Here is an 18,192-nt window from a genome sequence, read left to right as displayed (position 1 = left end):
AATCCAAAGTATCTGTAAACTTTCATTAAAAATGAATAATATAATAATAAATCTTAAAAAAAATAAAGGTGAAAAGAGGGTTAAAAAAAAGGAATATAGGATTAGGTATTATTTTCATGCCAAGACTACAGAAAAAGAAATGCATATTTAAGTGGACTGTGCACTGGGGGGGGGACTGTATAACAAAGAATATTTTGTTTTTCTCCAAAGAGAAAAACGAACTGGGGGGAGGTGTGGGCAGGGAGGAAAATGTGCAACAATGAATGAATGGGGGAAATATTAAATGGAAAGAATATACTGTAAAAAAATATGTTATATTAAAAAATCATTAATAAAAAAAGAAAAAAACCCCAAAACAAACAAACAAAAAAAGTAAGCATTAAATAAATGTGAACTCTTTGCAGCAGTGGTAATCACTGGCACTCCATAAATACTTGGGGAAAATAGCGAAACAAACATGCTGATTATTAGCCAGCAGTTCTTTTCAAATCAAAACTTGCTAGAAAGGGAGAAATGCATAACAGAATGTCAGATTCTCATGGACTTTGGACTTTCCAGAGTCATGGAATTTGGATGAACTTCCTGAAATTATTTCCCTGAAATACTCTTTAACCTTAAGCCAGAATATCCCCTGAAGCCTTTTTGAAACCAAGTAATAATTTAGTTCAACTAGTAAAGATTGTTCACCTTAAGCTTCTGCTCTTTTAATATTCATCAATATGGAATCATGCTGACAACAGTAACTGGAGGAAGTACACAGGAACTGCTGGAAGTAGTGAGTTTGTGTAAGGGAGAAACAACTCAGAAAATGAAGGTGAAATGCTTGCACAACACAGAAAATAAAACCAATGTCACTAAACTGTACATGTAGAACCAGCTGAATTAGTTTATGTTTTATTGTATATATTCTCAACAGAATAAAATAAAAAAATTTAAAAGACTCATTGAAACTCATTAGTAGAAAAAATTTACAATTTCTACTTTTGGAGACAATGAACTTTTAAGTTGTAGAACTTCAGAAAATACGTTACATTGCTGTTGTTGTTATGTGCCGCCGAGTAGCCTGCGACTCATAGTGACCCTATATGTACAATAGCTCTGAACCCTGTCCTATCCCGTCTAATCTCCTGTCTCCAACACACCTCCATCTATTACCCCAGTCACTGTGTCAGTCCATCCCATGCAAGGTCTTCCCCTCCTTCACTGTACCTCCAGCCTTCCAAGCATGATGTCCTTCTGTAAAGACTGGTCCCTCCTAGCAACATGTCCAAAGTATGTGAAATGGAGCTTCAAAATCCTAGCCTCCACAGAGCAACGTAGTTTCATCCTCTCCAGGACAGACCTATTTGTTCACTTGGCAGTCCATGGCATGTTCAATACTCTTCTCCAGCACCATAACTCAAAGGCATCAATTAGTTTTCTGTCATCCTTATTCATTGTCCAGTTCTCTGATGAATAGCAAGTAATTGCAAAGACCATAGCCTGGATCTGGTGCACCTTAGTCTCTAGATTGACATCTTTGCATTTCAGCACTCTGGAGAGGCCACTGACAGCTGACTTTCCTAATCCAATTGGGTCTTTGATTTCCTTACTAAAAAGTACATTTGGATATTTTTAAAGATCTCCCTAAAGGCAGCCACAAAAATATTTCTCTGTTTTACCATCAGTTTTATACTTAATAGTACTCTTTATCATTATCAATTTCTCCCTGAAGTTAGGTCCTTCCACCTCTACATTCTCATAGCACTTTGTATAAATCTTAACTGTGGACCTTGACCTGCTCTCGAGTCCCCTAGATTGTGTATTCTTCAAAAATCAGGGTTAAGTTCATCTGATCCCTGAAAGTGAGGAAAATTCTTAGTAAAGTATAAATATTTAATAAATTTTGATTAAAGAAATGAATAAATGAACTGGAATGAGTGCTTAATGTGACAGTATCTCTGACCAAAAGGAGACAACAAGGACAGGGAATGCTCTATTCAGCCTGTGCCTCAGCACCTTACAGAGGACCTGACACAAAATGAATGTGAATTAAATAGTAATTTATTAAAATGAAGACAAGAGATAAATATTTATTTTAAAAAAATTCAAGAGAAGGAAAAAGAAACACACTTCGAGTATCACGGAGACTTCTAACAAACATTTATGAAGAGATTTATAAATTGGGGTAAAAAAACACAAGACATTTTTGATGATTAGAAAAATGGAACTTAGCGACTGAGAAATCATGTTACCTTTAGTCATCTGGGGCTAACGAGACCCACTCAATGAGAATCTGTCCACTCTAAAGTTGTTTAGATGACCAGCATCAGCCGAGGACAACACATGTGGGGCAGGCTGTGATCACACCTCTCAGTCAAAGAATGCATAGCAGCCAGGGAAATTCCTGCTCTGGCCATAGTGGTCTCAAGGAAAGATGCTGAGAGAGAAGTGGGGGAGTGTATCTGAAGCATGAATAGGGAAACAGAATACACCTCCATGAGAAAAGGCACACTAACTCCCTTTCAAAATACACCTGTACAATGCACCATCATGGAAAGAATGGAAGGGCAGGGCAGGGATGATGGGCGTCACATCTTGGGGAAGCTGGCCAGGTTGGCAATGCCACAGGCGTTGTTCTTATTCCGGGCCATGAGAATATAGCCTTTGTTTCCCCATTCTTCTCCCCAGCTGTAGGATCAACAGAGAAAAATACTTTTAGTACTCCCAAGTTCATTTATTCATGAAAACACGGAGTATTGGGCTAGATACCAGTAAGCTACAAAAATGAGTAAGTAATTTTTACCTCTAAGTAGTTTATAGGGGAAGCATGAAAGAATTAGAAAAGATCCAATGGATAATAGTGGGCATAGACCAATAGTGATTGTGGAAATGTGTGAAATGCAGTGTACATGAATGTTACCCAAAGTTATGTATACAAATGTATGCAAACCAATATATAAAAGAAAAATAAAGTGGGGGAGGGGAAAGGTTTAAAGGCACAGAGAGAGGACATAATGCTATAGTACTCAAAGGTGGAGAGACAGCTTCTGATCAAGGACATCAGAAAAGGCTTCCTGTAACAGCTTGACAGATGAAATACGAACATGGGGAAATGGGACACAAGAGGAAAGGCATGAAATAAGCAACAGAGGCAGGAAAGTAGGAGAGATGAATGACACTCTTACGAGTAAAGGAGATTGCTAACAAAAGTAAGTGTTGAAAGGGAGTTGTTGTTAGGTGTCGTCAAATCGAGTACAACCCATAATGACCCTATGAACAACAGATCTGAATCCTGGCCTCTCCTGCGCCATCCTCATACTTCTTTACACAATAGACTCCATGAGGCAGTCACCATTTCAATCCACCTGGTGGAGGGTCTCCCTCTCACTCACCAACCCTCAACCTTTTCAAGCATCATGTCCCTCTCCAAGGAATGTCCCTCTTAGCAACATGCTCGAAGTATATTAAATGAAGCCTTATCACCTTTGCTTTCAAAGAGCACTCTGGTTGCACCCTCTCCAAGACAAATCCGTTTGTTCTTTTGGCTGTCCATGGGATGTTCGCCACTCTTCTCCAACATGACAACTCAAAGGCATCAATTCTTCTGTCATCCTTATTCACTGTCCAGCTCTCAGATGCATAAGCATGTGCCTGGAAAGACCATGGCCTGAATCAGACCATGTCCTCAAACTGACATTACTCCTCAATAATTTGGAGAGGTCCCTAACTAGAGACTTTCCCAGTGCAATACATCTCCTGATTTCCTGACTGGTGGTACCAACGGTGTTAACTGTGGATCCAAGTAAGATGAAGTTGTTGACAGTTTCAATCTTTTCTCCATCTATCATGATTTTGTCTATTAGTCCAGTGGTAAGAATCTTTGTTTTCTTGACATTGAGATGCAATCCATATTGAGGCTGTATTCCTTGATCTTTTACAAAAAGTGCTTCAAGTCCTCCCTACTTTCAGCAAACAAGGTTGTGTCATCTGCATTACGCAGGTTATTGATGAATCTCCCTCCAATCCTGATGCCACATTCCTCTTCATACAGTCAGTCCAGCTTCTCGTATAATTTGTTCAGCATACAGATTGAATAGGAATGGAGAAACACTCCTTTCTTAATTTAAAACCATGTAGTGTACCCTTGCTCTGTTCACACAACAGCCTACTGGACTAGGAACAGATTTCATCTAAACACAATTGAATGTTCTGGGATTTCCATTGTACTCAATGTTAACCATAACTTGTTATGATCCACACAAATGTCTTTGCATAGTCAATAAAGCACAAACAGACATTATTCTGGTATTTACTTTCATCCAGGATCCATCTGACATCATCAATGATATCCCTGGTGCCAGGGCCTCTTCTAAATCCTGCTTGAACTTCTGGCAATTCCTGTACTGTTATAGCTGTTTTTGAATGATGTTCAGCAGTATTTTGTTTGCACGTGATATTAATTATATTGTTTGATAGTTTCCACATTCTATTGGAGCACCTTACTTGGGAATGGGAACAAATATGGACCTCTTCCAATCCACTGGCCAGACAGCTGTCCTCCAAATTTCCTGGGATAGACTGGTGAGTGCATGCAAGTCAACTGTTATCCCATTGATGCCTGAAGCCTTATTTTTGCCAATGTCTTCAAGGCAGCTTCAACTTCCTCCTTCAACCATTGACTCCTGCTCATATAGCACTTCCTGAAATTTTTCAGTGTCAGTCAGTTCTTTTTGGTACAATGAGTTCTGTATATCCCCTCCAACTTCTTTTGATGCTTTCTGGGTCATTCAATATATCACCCATAGCATCTTTCAATATTGTGACTTGAGGCTTACATTTTTAATTTCTCAGCTTTAAAACTTAAGAGTTCTTCCCTTTGCATTCTCTAATTCAAACTCTCTGCACATTTTATTAAAATATTTTGCTTTCAAGGTGCCTTTTAAAATCATCTGTTCAGCTCTTTTACTTCGCCATGTTTTCCCTTTGTTTTGGCTTCTGGATACTCTAGTGCAATTTTAAAAGTCTCTTCTCACATCCATTTTGGTTTTTTCTTGCTCTTCTGTCTTTGCAATGACTTTTTGGTTTCTTCATGGATATCCTCAATGTCATCCCACAGCTCATCTGGTCTTCGATCATTGGGTTCAATGCTTCAAACCTATTATTATGATAATTTTGAAATTCAGATGGAATAGACTCAAGATCATATTTTAGTTCTCATGGACTGATTTTCATTTTCTTTGGCCTCAATTTGAACTTGCACATGAGTAACTGATGGCGTGACTCACAGCCCACCCTGAGCCTAGTTTTAACTTCTGATATTGAGCTTTCCAACAACTTTTTCTACAAATGTCATCAGTCCACTTCAAACTGCAAGATTTGTTAAAAATTTTCAATTTCTTCTTCTTTGGCTCTTGATATAGGAGCACATATTTGAATAATACTCATATTAACAGGATTTCCTTGTATACTTACGTATAATATACTATCAATCACAACATTGTATTTCAGGATATAACTTGAACTGAAATTATCATTTAATAATTTGAACATGGATGTAGCTTGAATATTTGAAAACTAGAAGTTGTGAAAAATGAAGTGGAATACATGAACATCAACATACCAGACATTAGTGAGAGGAGATGGATTAGCTTTGACCATTTTGAATAAGATGAATCGGATATGGTATAGTATGGCAGGAATGGAAAACAGGTGTTGCATTCATAGTAAAAAAGTTAATCTCAAGTTCTATCCTGAAGTACAATATTGTGAAAAAGGAAGAAAGAGAAGGTAATTATATATTCTTCCTGAATTGTTTTCATGATTCCATCCACAAGAAGTAAGTTCTCTAATTACCTATACATTTCATTTGTCTCTATCCTGGATACCCTTCTGCAGGGTCTCTCGAAGATCCAGATCCTACCTGGATTTGCCCCTTTTCCTCCCAGTTATCTTCGATACTGTCTCCACCCTTGGTACCTAATCAGGACAAGATGGAATAAGTATGTGTGGCTGGAAGTTAAGAAAGGGAAAACTCTAGACAGAGTTGTGAGGCAGGTACTTCTCATAAAGGCTACTCAGGCCAACCCTGAAATGGGACCATCATATCAACAATTCTTATCCTCAACTTCTACATTATTAGCTCTCTAGCTAGCAGCTCTCATTCGGTATCACTGCATTAATTTGTGAACTATCCAAAGGCCTGGACTCTTAATATTTGGTGGGCACCAAGGGCAAAAAATGTAATCAATGCTGCTTCCAGGCTGGTGTTGACAAACAAGGAAGAACCAAGTTCCTAAATAATTTCTAAAAGTTTCTAAAAATTTCTAAATCATTTCACAGATTTTAGTTTGGGCAGGCTCCTATACCTATGCTATGTGTACCTAGAAGGGAAAAAAGTTGCACAAGAGGATATTAAATTTTGGCATTGTTCTCCTACTGCTTAAGAAGAGCTTGATGATGAGATTTCCATGAGAAACTATCATATTAGATAAAAAGATAAAAAGAAGAAGTATCTTACTCCAAAGTTTCCGCTCATTCTTGGTAGCACATTATTATGATATGTTTGGTCAGGAATCTTGTGCATTCAATTGCCTATGTGGCTAAGCACTGAGCAGAAGCCCTTGTGCGTGCAGCAGCTGTCCAACACATGCTGGGCCATCTCCTCCCCAGTGATTACCTGCCTCTGAAAACCTGCTGGAGGGTCAGCTACGGATTGGTTCCGACTCAACAGTAAACAACAACAACAACAAAGTGAAATGTGGAACGGAAACATTTTGTGAACTTTCTTTGGCATCGGGAGAGAGGAAAGGAGAGTTTCAGGGAAGGTTAAGTGGTAAGGGTTTGACTAAGTAGCAAAAGTATTGTTTCTATAGTTACCTGTTTTTAATTATCCAGTGTTTCTTTCCTTTCTGCATTCCATATCCCACTGCCAAAACAGCATGGTTCACATTATCACCATTGCAGTTTTCATCATAATACACACCTAGAAAACAAACGATCAAGGTAAGATTCTCTGGAACTCAAAGGTTCCCTGTGGTCCCTGCTTGTAGAAGATCCTCTGTAGACTTCTGACTCAATCAGAACACTGGTGGCAGCTAGTTGCTTTAGCAACTCCTTTCTCTCTGGAAGGCTCAGTCTGAATAGAAACACTAAGTCCTGATAATATTCAGTATACATCATAAAAGATGAAGCTTTATGAGAACAGCTCCTTACCTTTGCTGTAAAACTGGAAAGAGGATAGGCTTGCATCAATACCCACAGAGATGGGTCCCACTCGGGCCAGGGCCCTCTTCAGGGCTTTCTCGTTCCCTTCCGGGATTTCTCTGTAGCCTCTGCATTTAGCTGCCTTGCCTGTTGGGTTGTACATGCAACTTTCATCCTGGAAGAAACAGAATTGGTACAAGGCAGGAGCCCCAGAGTTCAAATATGAATTTTTGTATTCACTATTTTGAAAATTGTATACTCAGAACTCTTTGAAGAAAGTTTTTTGTGATGAGAGAGTGGTGCAGCCTCCATTTTCTCTGTCTTACATGCCTAACTACTAAAAAAAAATCACTAACAAGGGACAAAAATGGGGTGAAATTTGCAAAATATTGTTTTGTTATGCCATTGCCATGAGGATGCATTGAAGTGAATTTCCTATGTAGGCTGCTGAGTATTCACTGAAATGGATTTATTTAGTAATTTACACTAATGAGTATTATATTACATCAGGCATCATTTCATATGAATGACTAAAATTCACTGCTATGGAATTTCTAAAAGGCAATAAATTGCAAAGGAAGAAAAATCATTATATTGCATTAAAATAAAAAACCTTCCTGGACAAAAGGATTATAAAGAGGGCAACAGGCAAACCTCAACCTACAGCACACATAGAATCAATATAAAAATATTTTTTAAACTTATCAAAATAAGAAAGAGAAAACAACCAAATTAAAAATGGGCAACATAAATATGTCAATTCACTGAAGAAGAAATGAAAATCCAGATAAACATATTGGTGAAAATGTGAACAGAGGAGGTTTCTTATATGCTTAGGAGAGCATACAAAGTATTAACATATTTAAGTAATTAGGGAGCTCTGGTGGACTAGTGGCAAGAAGCTACACTGCAATCCCAGAGGTGCATGGTTTGAATCCACCAGAAGCTCTGTTGGAGAAGGAGGAACAATCTCCTGTATCAGTCAGATCCAATTTGACGGTACACACACAAAAAAATAATAAGAAGAAAAAGAAAAATATTTAAGCAATTATTTAGCAGATGTGAACATGCACATACATAAAAATTCAGACATTCTGTTCAAGGTATTATATTCTAGTAAAGAAAGGCAGATATATAAGCATAGGTGGTTGTTGTTAGGTGTCATCAAGTTGAGTGTGACTCATAGTGACCCTATGAACAGCAGATCTGAACCCTGTATTATCCTAGGCTATCCTTGTAACCTCTATCACACATAAAACCATTGCTACATTCACTATGGCATTACATCTTGTCCAGGGTTCTTCTCTCTCTTTTGCCTTTCTAAGCATGATGTCTAAGAATAAGCAGTCTCTCTTAGCAACATCCCCAGAGTTTGAGATTGAAGCTCTGTCATCTTTATGTTCAAGGAGCACTCTGGTTGTACTTTCTCCACACATATCTGTTTGTTCTTTTGGCAGTCCATGGGATATTTCGTATTCCTCTCCAAGACCATATCTCTACGGCATACATTATTTTCCCATCATCCTTATTCTCTGTCCAGCTCGCAGATGCATAGCAAGTGATTGAAAAGACCATGGCCTGAATCAGGTGTACCTTAGTCCTCAAAACGAAATCTCTGGTCCCCATTAATTTGGAATGGTCTCTAAATGAATACTTTTCTGATGTAGTATGTCCCCTGACTGCTGGTACCAAGGGTGTTGTGGATCCAAGTAAAATGAAATTGTTGACAATTTCAATCTTTTTTCCATTTATCATGTTACTTATGGGTCCAGTGGTGAGAATTTTTTTCTTCTTGATGTTGAGATATAATCCATATTGAAGGCTGTATTTTTAAATCTTCTGCAGCAAGTGCTTCAAGTCTTCCTCACATTCAGCAATTTGTGTCACCTGTCTAACACAGGTTATTGATGAGTCTTCTTCTGATCCTGATTCCACATTCTTCGTCACCAAGTGGAGTTTCTCAGATTATTTATTCCACATGCAGATTGAATCGGTATAGAGAAAGGTTACAACTCTGATGCATTTCTTAATGTATATGCATAGGAGATATATATATATATATATGTATGTGTATGTGTATATATATATATATCTCCAAATGTAATACACACACATCACAGTAGATAAATAGACTTGGTAGATAAATCTTGACTATGATAGTTAATTAGTAGTGTGGATCTAACGATACTACTGTTTTATCTTCTCTAAGTGTCAATATGCTCATATATAAAGTGAAAATAAATCTATCTTATAAGATTGTAGTTAGGATTAAATCAGAAAAAGCATTTAAGCACATGGCTTAGCATATATTAGTGTCATTTTATTATCCAAACTGTAGTAACTTGTGATCCCTGCTCCCAAAACTCCTCTCACAAAGGACCCATATTAGATTACCTATCAGCCCCATGTATATAAAAATTCCTCAGATATTTTCCTTTTTAGGTAAAAAGATTTCAATCCTATTTCTTCTTTTTTTTTATTTTATTATTTGTGTGTGTGTGTACTGTCAAATCGGATCTGACTAGTACAGGAGGAGACTGTCCCCTCTTCTCCAGCAGAGCATCTGGTGGATTTGAACTGCACACCTCTGGGACTGCAGTTCACCTTCCTGTCACTAAGCCATCAGAGCTCCCTATCAATCCTATTTCTAAAGAAGACTTCTACAAAAAAGGAAGTGAGTCCTGTTTTATAACACTGGCATTATGCAGTATTTGTCCTTTTGTGACTGAGATATTTCACTCAGCATAATGTTCTCCAGGGTCACCCATTTTGGATAATATTTTATGAGTTCCTTGTTTTTCAGTGTTACATAGTATTCCATTTTGTGAATATACCACAGCTTCTCTATCTATTGCTTTGTTGATGGGCACTTGGGTTGTTTCCATCTCTTTGCTATTGTGAACAACACAGCAATAAACATGGGAGTGTATATATCTGCTTGGGCAGCAGTTCTTGTTTCTTTAGGGTATATTCCCAGTAGTGGAATTGCTGGGTCAAATAGAATTTCTATTTCCAACTTTCTGAGAAAGCCCCATATCGCCTTCCAAATAGGACTGACATTGGGGTTGGGGGAAAACTAAGAAAGAGGAGATAGATAATGTACATTGTTGAAACAAATGAGGGAGTGAACTGTTTAAAAGGAATATATGATGAGGTATTATTTGCATGACAACAGTCCAGAATAAGAGCTGCATAGTAGTAGACTGGGCTGGGCGGAGGGGGGTGGGGGGGTATTGTACAACAATGAAAGAATTTTTTTTTCCAAAGAGAAAAGCAAACTGTGGGGGAGAGGTGGGCAGGGCAGAAAATATACAATAATTAATGAATGGAAATCCATGTTCTCTATAAATTTTCATTAAAATCTCAATTAAAAATGTATTTTACCAAGAAATCATCTTCAAAAAAAAGAGGTAAGCAGATTTGTCATCTCTAAAATGACAATAAATATGACGCAACTTGATTTTGTCTCATTTTATACATTAGCATGTTAATGTATTAATTTGCTTAATGAGTCCCTCAAACTCACACTGAAATTATATGAAATAAAGATACATGGCTCATGAAAGCAGCAAGATGGGACTGAGAGCCTGCAGTGGAAGTAGAGGAGTTAAGATACTAACAGAGGGTTACACAGATCTACAGAGGTCTAAGGAAAATCAGCCTGCTGTTTTTTCCTGCAGGGCCAGAAAGGCAGACAAGTGTTGTGGCAGGCTAAATGCTCTAAATTTTTATCAGTCTACAGCAATCTTTGATACTCTGTGGGATATTTTCCATCAAATTAGGATAATGGGAAACAAGATTTATGGAATTATTGCCAGTACAAAATATTGTGTTGGGAAAAGAGGAACTATTACCAAACTGTCTAACTGGGTAAGGCTGTCTTACCTGCCCCACATATGGGTAGGCATCTTCAGAGTCAATGCCCCGGTTCCTCTGCACATACTGAAAGGCATTGGTCATATAGCCTCCTCCACAACCATCGTTTTCAGACACACAATCTACCAGATTCTGGGGACTCAGATTTAAGAGTTTTCCAGTTTTCTTCTTGAGTTGGCCCTCCAGGGCACCCACAGAACTGAAAGCCCAACAGGAACCACACTGTCCCTGAGAAACAAAGACATTAACAATCATGATTGTTCACTTTATCTATCTTCCATCTACCTTCCTGATGAAATTCCATGCATAGTAGAAATTCCAGCACAAATATCACCTTTGATGTGAAATATTCCTATGTCCCTTCATTCAACAACTATTGCATTTCACTGCTGTTCTTTTGCTACTGACAATTGTTAGAGATTTTGTTACTGTTAGCTGCAATAATGAATACCAGAGCAGATTATCTGCTTTGGAGTCAGTTTGCCTGGGTTACCTGCTAGTTAAAGTCACTTTGGGCAAGTTACTTACTTCTTTGGATTTTAACAACAATATACTTAATGAGCTTGGTGGGAAAATTAAGATTCCACTCATGTAACCAATCAAAAACCACCGCCATTAAATTGATTCTGATTCATGGAAACCTGTCATTAAGTTTCTGATGCTGCAGATTATAACAGAAACAGATGACCTTACCTTTGTTCTATGAAATGGCTGATGGATTTGAACCACTGATCTTTTGGTTAGTGGTGAGCAGCCTACACCATCTCTTTTTCTTCTCCACTGCTGTAGAGTTGGAACTGACTCAAGGCTAACCCTACAGCAGGTTTTAAGAGGCTGTAAACTGCATGGGAGGAGACTGGCCATCTCTCTCTGAGCAGTGGTGGATTTGAACCATCAGAGAGAGGTAGGCAGCCTTTGGGTTAGTAGTGCAACTCCCTAAGGACTATGCCAATAGTGTGCTCTCATGGAACATTATTCAACCATTAAAAAGGAGTGAAGTATCGATACTTGTTACAATTTGGATGAGCCCTGAAAACATGCTAAGTGAAAGAAGTCAAACCCAAAAGAATGAATGTCTGATTCATTTATTCATTTCATAAGAGTAAATATCCAGAGTAGGTGAATTCTTGAGAACTAGATTAGAGGTTGGTAGGGACTGAAGACAGCAGAAAATGGAAAGTTATTGTTTAACGGGAATAGAATTTCTGTTTAGAGTAGCAGAAATGTTTTGAAAACATATGGTGGTGATGGCTACATATTCTGAATGTAATGTCATTGAAATGTACAGTTTCAAATGGACTTGCAGCCAACGCATTGCTGACCCTTCATGAGTTTCTGGAGGTTGTAAAGTGCATGGAAGAAGACTGCCCAACTTTCTCCCCTGGAGCCGCTGGTGAAGTTGAACGGCCAGAGAGGTGCCGTCTTAGGCTAGCTGTGCAACTCCCTACAGAGTAGTCCAACAGAGTTCTTTTTCCAACGTTAATAACATATATCTCACTGGTGTTAATGACATTCAAATTATATCCAGCCATCATCATCATCATCATCTGTTAGCCCACAATGTTCTTGTTGTTGTTGTTGTTATGTGCCGTCGAGTCGCCTGCGACTCATAGCGACCCTATGTACAACAATAGCCCACAATAATTCTGTTTAAAATGCTCACAGCAATTACTGTTACTCTCTGTTCAGCCCCAAAGAAAACTCACTGCTGTGGAGTCATTCATCTCTGACCCACAGTGATTCTGTAGGAAAACCTTTACCAGAGAAGACTGACGTATCTTCCTTCTGAGGAGATGCTGGTAGATTCGAACTGATGACATTTCAGTTGGCAGCCCAACTCTTAACCCCCTGTGCAACTAAGCCTCCTTTTTTGTTCAACTAGACAGATTTCCACCTCCACCCTACCCCTGTTCCTTTCCCTTTTTTTTTTTCCAGAATAATATGCTTTCTTCGAGACCCAGATTAAGAATTTGCCACCTTGAAAATGTACAGCCTAGTACTGTACCAAGGAGCCCTGACAGTATAGTGGGTCAACCACTACCAGTTCCATAGGAAAAAGATGAGTCAGTCGCCTCCTGTTAAGATTTACAGCTCTGGAAACCTGATAGGACATATCCAATCTGTCCTAAAGAGATGCTCTGAGTCACACTAGAGTTGAAGGCAGTGAGCGAACATGAACACTGTCCCAGGAGTCTAGGTAGCACAGCAGTCAAAAATCTATGAAGATTTACAACCTTGGAAACCCTGTGGGCAGTTCTGCTTTGTGCTAACGGGACACTAGTAATTGGAATAGACTCCATGACCCTGGGCTTGATTCAGTTCAGCACTCACTGCGGTTCTGGGGAATAAAAATAGTGTTTGTTTAGTGAATTTTAAATTGTCAACTTGCTCATTCAATACACTGTTAAAAGTTCTGGGGACACTGTCACTTGGTAAGAGTGTAAGATCGTAAAAACATTTTTGGAAGGGATTCTTTGTAACTGATTCATTCCAATTTTAGGATTTCTTTTGCATACATATTTATATGTTGTTTGTTGTTATGTGCCGTCGAGTCGCCTGCGACTCATAGCGACCCTATGTACAACAGCCCTAAACTCCGCTCTGTCCTGTGCCAATCGCACTGTCTCTGACACTCCCATCCCAATTATCCCAGTCACTGAATCAATCCACCTCATAGAGGGCCTTCCTCTCCTGTGCCGTCCCTCCACCCTCCCAAGCATGATGTCCCTCTCCAAGGACCGGTCTCTCCTCACTACATGTCCAAAGTAAGTTAGACGGAGCCTCAGAATCCTTGCCTCCAAGGAGCCACCCGGTTTAACCCTCTCCAGGACAAATCTATTTGTTTTCCTAGCAGTCCATGGTATTCTCAGTACTCTTCTCCAGCACCACAGCTCAAAGGCATCAGTTCTCCTTCTATCCTCCTTGGTCATTGTCCAGCTCTCTGATGCATAACAGGTGATTGCGAAGACCATGGCCTGTATCAGACGCACCTTAGTCTCCAGAGAGACACCACTGCTCTTCAGCACTTTGGAGAGGTATGTGCACAAAATATATGCAAAGAGGTGATTGCTGCAGTATCATTTGTAATAATGGAAAATCAGAAACCACCTAAATGTCTGTAAATAGATAATAATGGATCAGTCTATCCATTTAGCACAGGAAAATGTTTCTTAATTCCTGATGCCTTCTTATTTCAAAGATAATGAAGCAGACAAAGAGGCCGTGTCCGATCACACATTCCTGTCCAGAAGAAAGGAAGGTACCTGGTTCTTGACAGGAGTCACATAGCCCTTCTTCCTATAGTCGATGGAGGCTGGGGCTTTGCCCTCCCAGTCTGGGATATAGAGGGTATCATTATTGCGGGAATTAGAGGGGGGTACTTTCAATCCTGTCATCTTCTGAACCACTTCTTCACTGGTCTACAACAAAGAAAAAGGAGAGATCAGGCATATACAGAAAGCAAAGGCAAATGGGAATGTGGGCCAGGAGCTGGGGTTCAACTCACCATGTCCCCCAAGTGGTTCATGGCTAACTCATATGTATGGACACCAAGAGAGGCCTCCTGGTTGTGGATGGAAATATACTTCAAGTTTTTTTCCCAAATTAAACGCCGAGATACTTCATCCACCTATACAAAAGCATAGTCAATACTGGCACAGACTTTAATATTATATATTATCTTTAACATTGGGGAGATCTGAGGGGGAAAGCTGAAACTCATTATAACCAAGAATCTACAATCAAGTTAGGGAATGGACCGAGGAGTTATTAAGAGCAGATTAAAAGAAGTAAGTATTCATAAATAGAATAATGGACATGAAGGCATATTTATGACTATAAAACCAAACACACTACAAGATTTGGTTATTGGGTCTAAGGACTTAGAATCATAGTATTTGGTGACAACTTGGTTATAACCCAGTTCATAAAGATCATGTTCTATTTCTAGTTTGGCGAGTAGTATCCGGGATCTTAAAAGCTTGTAAGCAACAAACTAAGATACAACTACTCGTCTCTGACTCAGGATTAACAAAGAAGGAAATCAAAGGCTCAAAGAAGAAACTAATGTCTAGGACTAAGAGTCAACATAACCATCTTGAACTAGATCATGTTCAGCTATCACTTCTGAGTGTTCCAACCAGGAGCAGAGTTGATGGTGCCAGACAGATTGGGGGGAGGGAGGGGGAGGCAGAACAAAACTTAAACTGCTTTTTAAAAAATTAGAATTATTGGACTGATGGAGACTAGAGGAACCCCTGAGATTACTGCCCTGAGACAGTCTTTGAACTTGGAACTCAAATCCTTCCAATAGTAACCCATCAGTCAAAAGACAGAACCAAGGGTGCAGGAGCAGAGGGGTGAGGATGGGTGGAGAGAGGGTTAATCATCGGGTTGTACAATTTTATGGGTGGAAGGAGGAGTGGATAAAGGAAGTGGGAAAGATCTGGTGTGAAAAACAATGTTTACAAACTTTCCAAGTAAATCTGTATAAAATAAAAATACTGGGGAAAAACCCCCACAAACAAAAAAAGGCAGAGCCACTCATAAATAATACCTATAAATACAATACTACTCTAAATCATCATTTAAATGAGATGTAAGTAACAGTCAACATTTATTACAGACCAATGGTGAAATAGTAAGAGGAGGGAGGAGGGGGAGGCAGGTAGGAAGCTAGATTGACAGAAACAGAACCACCATAGTGGAAATAAAAATGCTGACATATACAGAGTGCAGCTGATGCTGAGAAAATATGGAGCTTGATAAATGAGGACCTAGTTGTCTAAGAAAATTTTCAACATAGAGTATTTCTAATGATTAAAGCATATAAACAAACAATAGAATGTAAAGTTAGGGGGAGATTGTAGAAAACTTGATTACAAATGAATAGCATTACTCTGAGAAGGTATCCCAAAAGAGAAACGGAGGGCAATAAATATATAAAGCAAAGACGGAGTTTTATAGGGAGTTGCAGTATGAAAATGAAAACTGTATGTTAAGAGTTAAAGAATAGTGGCATACTTGCCTAAAGTGGTTAAGGTTTTTAGATTGAAGAGAGCCTGAAGTTAGAAAAGGACTAGCAAAGTCTCAGGTCAAACCCTCCCACCATGTTTCCCTCTAGGTCCCAGGGCACCTGGCTATTATACTGCTTCCCGTAGGTCTTCTTCCATAGCTCCCACTGGGTGTCCAGTATCTCCTCAGGGTACAGAGCAAAGCTTACCATGGGCAGCAGGAGAACTTTGAGCCCCCACATCCTGGGGGAAGGGACAATGAAGGGAAGAAGTTCACAACTTGTCTTGAGATGAACAAACTATCTGAAGCCATACTCCCAGTCAGATGACTAGGAACCTTTGTGGGTTTAGACTCCTTTGAGAAGCCAATAAAATCTTTCATCAGGTAATTGCATACATACACAATGATCCGGGATGGGGGAGGGTCATGAACCTGTAGAACACCTTCCTCTCTGCAATGAAGAACCTAGATTCTATACTAGGCAAAAGTGTGGGTAATTTTCATATTGACAGACAGGAGCAACCTGGGTTTAGTTAGGGTACTAACACATTTGGTTCCAAGAATTCTGATCTATAAAGGTCCAATCAACAGACACCTGAACTAACACCAGAAATGGGGCCAAAACTGGACACGCAGAATGGAGCTGGTATTTGTCTTTGCTGGTGTTCCCAGCAAGCTTGGAGGAGGGTATCAACAGGGTCAAGGCAAGGTGTAGCAGTATAGTTTCCAGCCAAATTTTGCTGACCATTTCTTGAAGGCATTAATTTTTCTCCTGACTCTAGTTTGTATTTCTTAGGCTCCTATTCAAGGTTTTGACAAGATAAATGTTGAGAATATTTCCCGTTTTCTGTTTACTATCTTAACTCCTTGTTCGCTTAAGTATGTCTTCCTCTTTTCTCTTCTCCCTCCCCTGTAGGCAGGAAGCAGCCTTAATCTCAACCAGCTGCTGTGGGCAGGGAGGTTTTCCTTTTTTCCTAGCAACAAAATTTCTGTGGTTGCCTCACAGGACAAAAAGCCTCAGAACTGAGCTTTGACAAAAAATGAAGAGATTAAAAGAAAACAACAGTATTTTATGATATTCAAAACTTTTCATTCTTAAAACCAAAAATCCCCCCAAAACCCCCCATTTCATTCTTGTTTTTCTCATTTCTTGCAGTGATTTTTAAATGCATTTCCTCTATTTTAAGAAAAGTTTACAATCTGGAGTCTTAACAGCTTGTTAATTTCTGAACTTGTATTTTTGTGTAATTATTGCAAACCAACTCAGCTCTGGGCATTCAGTTATGGGAGCATTAGGGGCTCTGAAATGTCACAAAGAGTAGGAAGCACTGTGACAGATATCCGTCCCCTGCACCCTCCTTCCTATTAGTGAGTTAACCCTTTCGGCTAAGACAGAAAACTATACAAAGTACATTCATAAGGGATGGGTGAAAGATTTCCTAAATCTTCTGCTTTTACAGACCATTCATGCATACACAGAAACCAAGGAATACTAAAGATTTTCAGACAGATTTTTTTTCCCCCAGCAAGGAAATAACCTAAGAAGGGCATCTATTTTCACCCACAGAGCAAAGTCCATTTTGATCCTCATGCCATTCCGTCTCTAGTAGTCCTAAAATGGAAAACTGGCAGCAATAAGCAATTAGATTTGGGAAGTTGAAAAGTATTACCTGGTAATGGGGATCTGTTCTCTGGGCTGGTTTCGGCAGGGAAGTGTGGTTCTAATGTGGGCGTAGGACTAGGGGTGCTAGATTTATTCAATCAGGATTGCGGAAGTCAGCTCCAGCAGTCGGCTGGAAAAGTTGGATAGACAAGGGAGGCGGGGATAGAAAAGCTGACAAGGTTAGGAAAGGGGGAAGAGGGAGTGGATTTGCAAATGGGTAAAGATCAGCTGGGTTCCACTGGCCTGTACTTAGCAGCAAACAAGATCTCAAAACACACTGCTCAGGCCAGGGCTTACCTTCTTGGTGGGTAAAAGGGAAAACAGCACAGGGCTCATCTTCCTCATGCTTCTGTTTTAGAATAATTGTTATTGTCCATCCTACCAACTTTGAAGCCTGTCTTCAAAATTCTCTCTAATCTGCATCTCAAAGATGAGGAAATAAAAACAAAAGCCTG

At 39.3% G+C, this 18,192-nt stretch overlaps 1 protein-coding gene across 1 annotated transcript; it reads right to left on the bottom strand.

The window, feature by feature from the left end:
* Positions 1-2,570: 2,570 nt before the first annotated feature.
* On the bottom strand, positions 2,571-17,860 carry CTSK (cathepsin K). Its single transcript, XM_006900124.1, has 8 exons — positions 17,745-17,860; positions 16,196-16,316; positions 14,567-14,689; positions 14,325-14,480; positions 11,071-11,289; positions 7,195-7,360; positions 6,859-6,964; positions 2,571-2,670 (listed from the first exon to the last, which is right to left on the bottom strand). Exons 2-8 carry the CDS (start codon positions 16,313-16,315, stop codon positions 2,571-2,573), a joined length of 990 nt encoding a protein of 329 aa, XP_006900186.1. The 5' UTR covers position 16,316; positions 17,745-17,860.
* Positions 17,861-18,192: the final 332 nt, after the last annotated feature.

Source organism: Elephantulus edwardii, unplaced genomic scaffold, assembly GCF_000299155.1.
Source record: "Elephantulus edwardii isolate Elephantulus edwardi_28Jun2011 unplaced genomic scaffold, EleEdw1.0 scaffold00273, whole genome shotgun sequence".
In the NCBI taxonomy this organism is placed as follows: domain Eukaryota; kingdom Metazoa; phylum Chordata; class Mammalia; order Macroscelidea; family Macroscelididae; genus Elephantulus; species Elephantulus edwardii.
Note: the sequence above shows the minus strand (reverse complement) of the source record. Positions and strands in the feature narration are given on the sequence as shown.

Excerpts from the sequence above, each read along its gene's own strand:
- CTSK (XM_006900124.1), bottom strand. The coding sequence starts at position 16,315 with ATGTGGGGGCTCAAAGTTCTCCTGCTGCCCATGGTAAGCTTTGCTCTG. Across the intron at positions 11,290-14,324 it reads TGACTCCTGTCAAGAACCAG|GGACAGTGTGGTTCCTGTTG; the intron begins GTACCTTCCTTT and ends TTTGTTTCTCAG. Across the intron at positions 6,965-7,194 it reads TTTCCAGTTTTACAGCAAAG|GTGTGTATTATGATGAAAAC; the intron begins GTAAGGAGCTGT and ends TTTGTTTTCTAG.